This window comes from Thalia democratica, chromosome 8 (genome assembly GCF_965202585.1).
Source record: "Thalia democratica chromosome 8, ktThaDemo2.hap1.1, whole genome shotgun sequence".
NCBI classification, from domain to species: Eukaryota; Metazoa; Chordata; class Thaliacea; order Salpida; family Salpidae; genus Thalia; species Thalia democratica.
The window spans coordinates 19,674,371-19,684,301 of NC_139172.1; the positions used below are offsets into that span (position 1 = coordinate 19,674,371).

The 9,931-nt window shown below is 29.3% G+C and overlaps 1 protein-coding gene across 2 annotated transcripts; it reads right to left on the reverse strand.

Annotated features, from left to right (window-relative positions):
- Positions 1-863: 863 nt before the first annotated feature.
- On the reverse strand, positions 864-8,836 carry LOC145842722 (dnaJ homolog subfamily C member 3-like). 2 transcript variants are annotated; one of them, XM_082950201.1, is made up of 12 exons: positions 8,693-8,836; positions 8,516-8,626; positions 8,244-8,338; positions 8,020-8,124; positions 6,270-6,410; positions 5,609-5,790; positions 5,243-5,362; positions 4,681-4,786; positions 3,741-3,861; positions 3,312-3,444; positions 2,939-3,087; positions 864-2,271 (listed from the first exon to the last, which is right to left on the reverse strand). In XM_082950201.1, exons 1-12 carry the CDS (start codon positions 8,778-8,780, stop codon positions 1,061-1,063), a joined length of 2,562 nt encoding a protein of 853 aa, XP_082806327.1. In that variant the 5' UTR covers positions 8,781-8,836; the 3' UTR covers positions 864-1,060. The 2 variants fall into 2 exon arrangements, with proteins under 2 accessions (XP_082806327.1, XP_082806326.1); XM_082950200.1 differs by lacking the exon at positions 3,741-3,861 and adding an exon at positions 4,380-4,515.
- Between the last annotated feature and the right edge of the window lie 1,095 nt (positions 8,837-9,931).

The following is a 9,931-nucleotide window of genomic DNA, read 5'->3' on the forward strand; positions in this document are numbered from 1 at the left end:
GCGTTATATTAACGAAAAGAAGCAGTTCATGGCAATAAACTATAATAAAAATTCAAACAAGTAAGCAAATTAGTCATAAATTCTTACTTTCATTAGTAAATATTAAGTTAGGTTTAGCTATATAAGGTAAAGAATTAGCTATAAATAATTAGCTTTAAAAACTTAAGGTATTTCAATTGCAATTAAAAAACTTAGTCAAAGTATACTAAGGAACATCAAAAAAAAAACGCAGATTGTAAAAAACTAAATTAAAAAATAAGAATCTAAATGTATATTAATCTTTTTAAAAATAAACTTTAAAGGCCATTTAGAGGTTTTTCTTGTTTAATTTATTCACAATTTAGGTTTGAAAAGAAATAAATTTTAATACAAAAAAACTATTTTAATAATATGTTTATTTATATAGCAGTAAACGAGCTAAATGTGATAATGATAATTTTATTCAAACCCTCCAAATCGAATAAGTAAGAGACTGGAGCGTGTTCCGAGAACGCAGTTCTGTTAAATCAATTCATATCATTTAACCAAAATCTTTAGTTTTAAGCATTAAACTACTATTTCTTCTTTCTAATCTTCTTATTATTTTTAAATTGACGAGTAGAAATAAGGCTATAAAAGTATAGTCATACTTTAAATATTTATACTTAACTAAAGCTATAAAACTTACAGATCACAGTGAATTTGGCCGCCGTTCAATTAAAAATCGTCGTGGAAGCCGTTGAATCCGCCTCCGCCGAAGTGGAACTCAAAGCCGCCACCTCCGAACGGGTTGAAGCCGTGGTGGCGTCTTCCTCCGCCACCCTGCTGAGCTTCGGGGTCCAACGGGTCGACCCCACTGTCAAATTGCTTACGTTTCTCTGTTTTCAGGAGTACATGGTTAAAAAGTTAGATGCATTTTGATTAAAACAAAACAGCTGGATATATGTACTATGATTCAAAAACAGTAATGCAACGTAACAAAAGTACAGTAAAGCAAGAACATAAGATCACAAAATAAATACACAATACGAATGGTCCAAAATATTTTTATTAAAAAGGTTTTAAAAGTCTAATAAATAGTTCAAAGTTCTTCATGAGCAAACTGAGCGTTGTACAGATGCTTTTTGAACTCGGCCTGCTTTTTGAGGAACTCCTTTCTCCTCCGCTCCCTCTCAATCTCTTCCGCGCTCGGGCCGGCTTTTTCTTCCTCTTCGCCTTCCACTTGGTTCTTCTTGACTTTGATCAAGTTACCGTGCACGTCCTTCAGAAACATGTTTCCTTCCCCGTCGCGGAAAAAGTTTTTGTCGTTCTGCGCGATGTTGTGCGCCTTTCTTCGTTCGTGGCTCGCAGAAGACGGTTTCCTGAAAGTTTTGTCGCGAACGTACTTTCCGTCGACGCGACGCTTGTAAGGGTTGCCCGCTTTATCGACCACCCTGTTGTCATCATCGTAGTAAAGACCCTGCGGCAGGTTGCGAGAAGGCCGCTTCTTCGATTCTTTATGGGGAGTTTTGACCCGCATATACCAGCTGCCGTCTTTTCCCTTCACGTACACGTTGCCGGTAGAGTCGGTGTAGCTCTCCTGGTCTTCTTCCTCGTTTTCCTCCTTTTCGGGGTCTCCCACTTCCCAGCGGCCCTGGTGGTTTTTGAAGTACCACTTTCCGTCAGTGCCTCTGGTGAACTTTTTTTTGGCCTTTTTCAGCTTCTTCTTGCGAGCCTTCCGCTTCTTCGCCTGCAACTTCCTCTTAAGTTCCTGCTCCTGCGCTTCTTTCTTCTTTCTTAAAAGCTCTTCTTTCTCCAATCTCAATTTTTCCTCCTGCTGCTTCTTGCGCTTGGCGGCGGCCAGGATCTCCTGTTTCATCTTCTCAATGCGCATCTTCTCAATGCGCATCTTCTCCAGCCTGATCCTTTCCAGCCGCATCTGCTCTTTCTTCTGCCTCAGTATCTCCTGGTTCCTTCTCGCCTGCTCCTCCCGCTGCTTCCTCACCGCCTCCTCCCTCCTCATTCTCGCCTCCTCTTCCCTTCTAACCCGCTCCTCTTCCTCCTTCTGCTCGTCTTTCACAACGTTCGACTTGAAAAAGTCCTCGCCCTTTTTGTGCTTGTTGTGGGCGAAATTGTTGAACAGGTCGTCGACGTCCGTCCTCGGATCCTTCTTCTCCTCCTTCTTGTCGCCGGGCGATCCGAAGAACTGCTCGAATATGGACTCGGTGCTCTTGCGGTGCTGGTCCGCCTCGTACCTCTCCATGTCCTCCTGGTCGAGCGGGTCGTATCCCTTGTTGAAGATCTTCGTCTTTTCTGTGGATTAATTAATTAATGGTTGAAATTTTAATTTGTTAAAAGCTTTGAAAATTTATTCATTTCTTTTATATTATTCAATATTTAAAAAAAATAAAATATACACTTTTATAAAACCTCATAAACTAAACTAAAAAAGCGACGCTTAAAAATATTTTTTTTTAATTTTTTTTTTCAAATACTATTTCTTTAGGGAAACAGCGTTACTTTTTTTTTTTGAATAAAAAAAATAATTTATCTATTTTAGTTGGATTAAATCAACATTACTTTTATTCAAAACAACACACATACCGTATTGTGAGCTTCAATGAATTGATCATAACTTTCATTGTTTCTTTCTATTCAAGTCTAATCCCAATTCCGAACACAAACATGTAAGCTCACATGTTTAGTATCCATTATTCTACTTCTAAATATCACCAAAATAATCACAATAATATAAAATATGCACGAAGTAAAAAATACAGAGACCAATAAAGATAAAATAAAAAAACGAAACTAGAAATGTAAAAATTTACAATGTGAAATTACAAAAATTCGAAAAAACAAATGTTTGACAAACTACACTATAAAAGCTATATGCAAAGTATATGTAAACAGTATACGTCAGCAAATGAGAAAGTTAGCTATATTCTGTTATTTAAAACGTTTTATTCTAAGTATCAACCTGGATCTGTCAACACTTCTTTGGCTGAAGCGATGTCTATAAATTTCTTTTCTGCGTTTTTCTTTTCTTTTTCATCTCTGAAATTGTCGGGATGCCACTCACGGGCCAGTTTTCGGTATTTTTTCAAAATTTCTTGTTTTCGTGCGTTCCTAACAAATTTAACATTTATTACTTTCAAAATGATTTTAATTTATTTACATAAACTACTTAATATGCTAGTACATACTTTGTACAAAAAGAAAATAAAACTTTTTTTTAAAGTAATGGACAAAGCAGTTAGAATTAAACATAAGCTAAAACTTATTAACAAGGTTTTTTTTTTCTTGGTCATTAAATAAATATTTTTATCAATATCTGTATTTTATTCACTAACCGAGGAACGCCTAATATTTTGTAATAATCTTTTTTCTGCGATTGTTTTAACATTCTCTGTGCTTCTTCTAGTTTCTTTTTCAAACCAGGATAATTGTCATCAATTTGCATTGCTTTTTTCAAGTCCTCGACAGCTAAATACCATAAAAATATTTAATTTTAGTGACTTTATTGTGATAATAAGGTTAAATAAGTTTAAAAAAAGATTAACGCAAAATTAAACTATAAAAAACTTTTTTGTAAAAATACAAATAAAGCTAATCTCTAATACAAAAAAAAAAGCTATTTGAGCATAAACTTGACAGTAAAGTTGAAAATATATATTTAACAAACTAAATAAAAGTAGTCTAAAACTTTAGGACCGACACTAAAATAAACTTTCATGTACTTTTAATGAAAGCCTACACATAAAAAACAAGATGTCATCTACCTTCCTCGTACAATGCGAGTTGTATGCGGGCGTCGGAACTGGTGATGAAGGCGGGAATGTTGTCGGGTTCCACGGCCAACACCTCTGCCGCACTGCTCACCGCGTTCTCATGCTCGCCGTTCTACAACAGTTCATATTATATGAACTTGTTCTATATACCATATACTACGCTAGTTTGCAAAAATAAGTAAAATCTAGGTGATTGTGTATCATTTAAAAACCACCAAGAATAAAGGAATTGCAAAGACGATGAAAATGCATGTTTTAATATGAATACAAGGAATAACTGAACAAGTTTTACAAAAATGGAAAAATATTTTAGTGATTCAAAAAAATATTTTTTTGTGTTTTATACAGTATTTTACTTATTATTATTTGTTTAAAAAGTGGAAAAACAACTGAAATGTTTCTAAACTAAACTGAACTGCAAATGATTTAATTAAAAACAAAAGTTATAGTTTGGAGCACAACTCGATTATATTAACAATAAAATAAAAACAGTATCAGTAAATGTTAACTCGAACAAATACTTAGCAACTGCAGTTTAATTTCTACACCCAAGCCTACAAAAGTAGTACGCATGAAAGAGTGATTATGCACTGGGCATAATACACAACTACGTCCTACTACTCTGTGTACCTCTTTGATATTTTCCGTATCGCTGATGCACGTAAGCGAGGTAAATGTAGCACAGAGCCGCTCTAGGGTCTTTTGCTTGCATTATGCGAATCGACTTGTAGCAAGCGTCGAGGGCTCGGGGTAAATTAGCACCCCACTGGTAAAGTTACAAATAAAATCTTCTTGCATTTTTGGGCAATTAAAGATAGAAAACTATGTTTTTCGATGCACATAGTAAAACACAAACATAAATGACAAAAAAACTCGATTTGAAATTGTTATTTGATTTTTGCATGAAAAAGAATATCTTAGATTTACTTACCTTCATAAAGCATTCACATATTTTGAGCTTCATTTCAACTGTGAGGTTTGGAATATTTGGCTCCATTGTTAATACTTTCTCAAATCGTTTTATAGCCTCTGTCCAACTAAAAAGTATTTCATGTTAAACATTTTCCTTGGGGTTTAAAATAAAATATTTACCAGATTTTGATTATAAAAAAGTTAGCTAATTGTAAATTGTTTACGCCCACTTAAGTAATTTGAAAGTTTATACAAAAAAAAACAGTATATAAATTTATAAATATAAACAAAATGTTTTAAATATTGGATAAGTTTATACTACAACTAAAATGAATCAGAAAACGTCATTCCGGAAATTAAAAAACACAAAAAATAGTGATAAAAGTTTTAAGTGAATTGGAAAAGAACAACTTTTTATAAATGCTATATTTGTTAGATTTTAAAACAAAATTAAGCTTTACTTTTTTTTTTATTATAATTTTTTAACTTTTTAAAATCATATTTTAATAAATTTAAACACAGTTTAAAACTTTTCTTTAAAAAAAATAGTGTTACAGCTTAAAAAAAAAAAATTTACTTACTCGCTATCGCCCATGAATTGTTTGCCCTTCATGAAGGTCTTGTTAATTTTTTTCACGTGCTTGTAGTGAGCTTTACACTGTTTATGTTCTTGATCTAGTTTTAAACATTGTCTCACTTCCCTGTACAAATAAAAATTAAAACATTCTAACTAACTTTATCTATTAATAAACTACATAAGGTTTTTCAGAAATTTTAAAAGCTCTACCAACATATTAGTATTTACATATTTAAAAAAATAAGTAAGGTATTTTTTAGAGCTTGTTGCTATAAGTACATACATATGACTAGTAAAAAATTATATTATTACTAAATAAAATAAAAACGGTTAACATTTGTACATAATATAATGTAAATCAAAAACCAACTCTAAAGATTGCTCAATATCACCCAGTCTGTACCACAAGACACTCATTTTCAGATAACCCTCTCTGTTGTCTTGTCTCAAAATTACAGTGGGCTTCAAGTCACTGATAGCTTTTCTTAATTCGCCCAAATTTTCCAGTGCCAGTGCTCTCATTTCGCGGAATTCAGCGTTGAAAGGGCAGGACTGTTTTTATTATAACAGTTATTTTAATTTATTATATTCGCAAAACATTTAAATAAGTTTTCATTCTTTATAAACTATTAGAGTAAACTTCAATTAAAAGTAGTGCTGAAAACAGACAATAAATGCTACTTTTTATATAATTTTATTGTCTTAAATATTTTTAAATAACTAAAAGTTAATGAATAAAAATTATTTAACGTAAGTTATTTTTGTGACAGTGTAATAGTCATATTAATATCTATGTGATATAGTATCTTATAACACTAAGAATAATTATCTATAGTAAGATATAACTAAAATATTTTTTTAGCTGTTTAAATAAATATAAACATATACATCTTTTTGATTTTGAAAAAAATGAGTTGACTATAAGTAAAGTTATACACAAAATTAAGTTAAAAAAAGTCATTTTAATAATATTACATAAAAAAATATTTGCTTTTTCTAACCTGTTTAAAGTAAAACATTATCTAACTCACATCAATAACTTTGTTAAGCAGTTCAACAGCGTGGTTGTATTGCTTCTTTTGGATGAGAGCAGTAGCATGATTTACATTCCTTCTCAAAGGTCGAATTTCTTCTATTTTAGTTTTTGCTTCAGCATGATCTTCACGTGCCAGCTGTTGTTTTATAAAAAATGTTTTTACGGCTAATGAAAAATGAAAATGAAGTTTCAAAAACAAGGTAGGATTTGCAATGTTTCTTTTAATAAAAAAATTAAGGGCTTAGGTAATTTAAATTTTTTTTTTTACTAAAAATAGCATTGGATCTTGTATGAAAGCTTGAAATACAGACTACAAGCCAGTTTTTATAGAACTAAAAAACCTTATTTTACTTTTGAGATATTGTAATTTTCCGATACAAACGTATGACCGCAAATTTTTCAGGTCAATTTTTTTGGAAGTTTAAAAAATCACAAAAAATCTATCTTCTCCCTCATTTTTTGAGCTAGAGACTTCAAACTTTCAGGAAACGTTCCTTTTATAGTTTAAAAGACTTTGAATTTTGGAATTTTAAACAAATTAAAATATAAAATATTTATTTAAAAAAACAAAAATAGGTGGTTTTTTTTTCAATAAAAATTTTATTTTTTTAATTATTTAAATTCCTGCATTCAATCTTTTTTAAATTTAATAATACACTTTTTGTGAAAATTTCAAGAAGATTGCTCAAAAAATAAAAGAGGAGATTTTTAGTGAAATGGTCTTTTTTTCGCGTTTTTAGTTTGCCCCTTTTATTAGGGACCTATTGAGATCACCGACTTTGATTGCTCATATCTCAAAAATTACTTTGAATTTATTCAAGCGGTTTAAAATTTCTGATAGCTCAGATAAAACTCTATAAAATAAGATAATTTTGTAAAAATCAAAGTGGACCCCCTTCTCCCTATGCCCTTAAACATTGACGAATATTCCATAATAAAATATTAGATACGTTTTGTACTTCATATTTAATATGTTTCATATGAAAACTTATTAACGTTTTTAGATAAGCTAATGCAAGAAAAAATTCAAAATTCTAACTTTTTGTTAATTTTTAATTGAAATTAATTTTATTTATTTTCAAATTTTAAACATCAGCTAAATTTAAAATTAATCAAACCTGTTTCTTACAACTATTTTAAATAAAAGTAGGTAAAAATGCAAACCAATGATCTTTTTAATTGTAGTATTATATGAAAATGAAAGCTAGTACATATAATCTTTATAATAGAAGTATAAGAGAATGACATAAAACGAATAAGTTTTACAAAACTGATCTGATATTCTAATGACTATTTTAAACAAATTTACTAGCAAAAGACAAAAAAGTAGTGGTCATTAATTAAGTATTATCCTCATACTACTTACTTACTTAAGAAAAGTGCATATGGTAAAATAGGGAAAAACTTGTAATAAAAAGCTAATACTATAAGTAAATACTTAAAAACTGTATATTGGGGCAAAAAAAAATAATTCAAAAAAATTGGAGTTTATACAAAATTTTTAATGAGACAAACATATTGTTGAAAAATAAACTGTAAAATGCATTTTTAGAAAATACTATACACAATTTGATAATAAAAAAAAACACAAAAACTGACTGTTAATACTTCAATAACTATCTTTTTTATATATTGGAATTAAACTTTATAAAGAAATATATAAACTATTATAAATTTATGAAAAAAACCTTAAGCTAAAAAAATAGTTTTCCAAACAGTTAAAATTTAATGTTGTATAAACTAACAACAGCTTCATAGTCAGTCTGAGCTTCATTAAATTTTCCCATTTTCATCAGTAAGTTACCCCTTAAAAGGCGTGCTTTTACAAATCCTGGTTGCAATTTGACTACCTGCATTAAAATATCAACTTATTTATATTATCTACACTATTAGATTCTAAAATATTTTTTTTAACAGTTCATCAATCTGATTTAAGCAAATTAAAGGTGCTTCAGAAAAAAACACAAACCTGATTTAAGTCTGGAAGAGCTGCCCTTGCTTTACTCATTGCAAGGTATACAGTTGCTCTGAAGTAATAAGCTTGGTAATTGTTTTTATCAGCATCTGTGAAAAAAATAGTCATTATTTCAAACTAGTTTGATATATGAAAACATCCATTTACTGAAAATAAAACAGTTATTTTTTACTGATTTAGAATAGCTTTAAAACAAAATATTTTATAAAGAACCATTTAGAATTGGTTTTCATTGATTTTTGTAGTCAATTATAAAGTGTAGGCACCTATAGCTGCATGGTATTCAGATAATGCATCTGCCAATTGGCCAGCATTCAAGAGTTGATTACCTCTGCTTAACTTTCTCTGTGATTGTGCTGGATCTGAACTAGCACTAGCTGTGTGAAATTAATAAAAAATGTTTACTAAATTCATTTAAAAGCTATATAAATTTAAAAGCATACCATCAATAATCAAGTCAGTCAAAACCAGTAAGATAGGCAGGTGTGAGGCAAGTCTTTTGATAACTTTAATATAAGGTTGTACTTTCATTGTATGTGTAAATAGTTTTCATATATATATATATACTTATCATATACAGTGATTCTGTTCATAATGTATTTATTTAAAAAACTGTTAATAACTTGATTATATTTAAAGAAAACATAGAAATTAACTATTATAAATTTTCAGTTTTAAAATCTTGTTTAGATTTTAAATATTTGTATATAAAACAATTTTATTATAAAAAAGACTACTAATGAAATTTACTGGAACATACTTTTCTAATATATTAGGCATTTGCAAACAACATAATTAACTACATATGAATTTCAACTGACAATCAAAGTAATTTAAAAAATAATTGTTTCATTAAAAAAAAAAAAGCAAACTTCTACAAAAAAAAAAAACAGCAAAACAGATTATAAAACTCTTTATAATAGTTTATAAAATATTTATGCAAATATTTTATAAATTAACTGTAAAAATATTCTAGCATCAAAAAGTTTTTTAATATAAGTTACTAGAATGGAAATCAGACTTGCTATTACACTTAACAAAGTATGGCTTAGTGGAGTAGGGTCCTAAACTTAATAAGAAAAATTGTAATACAAAGCTGCTAGTTGACATATGTACAAAATACAAAATTAAATAAACTCTTTTATTTTTATGTATAAAACTTTTTCAAACTTAAAAAAAAGAGATGTTTATAGATTATAAATAACGTTGTTAGGGAGTAAGATTGTCTATTGGTTTAATTTGTGTAAAATAGAATGTTTATTCAGATAATGTAACTAAATTTTCAATTCGTTCTTCGTTTTAATATTTTTGTACAAAAAGTATTCAGTATTTTAACATTAACTACTTAAGATCTCACAAACTGTGTAAACAAGCTATTTATTACTAGCAACAATGTTTTTTTTTTTGTAAAAGCATATGTGAGTAGTGTGTGCATCCTCACTAATCCAGAAATGTTTGGCAGATTTTTTTTAGTAATTATATCCTTATCTTATTTGCCTTGTAAATATGTGGTTGACACAGTTTAAATAAAAGAATCAATTCAAGATGAAGATCTATGTATTAAAAAAGAAATTATTGAAAAATTCAAACAATTACTGGGTTTCACTGAAAGAGATTTTTAAACTATGATTCTATTTGAATAAGAATTAAAGTTTGAAAATCTGTTTGCAGTGAAACTTGTA

Excerpts from the sequence above, each read along its gene's own strand:
- LOC145842722 (XM_082950200.1), bottom strand. The coding sequence starts at position 8,780 with ATGAAAGTACAACCTTATATTAAAGTTATCAAAAGACTTGCCTCACAC. Across the intron at positions 8,627-8,692 it reads GACTGACTTGATTATTGATG|CTAGTGCTAGTTCAGATCCA; the intron begins GTATGCTTTTAA and ends AATTTCACACAG. Across the intron at positions 4,787-5,242 it reads CAATTCATGGGCGATAGCGA|TTGGACAGAGGCTATAAAAC; the intron begins GTAAGTAAATTT and ends AATACTTTTTAG.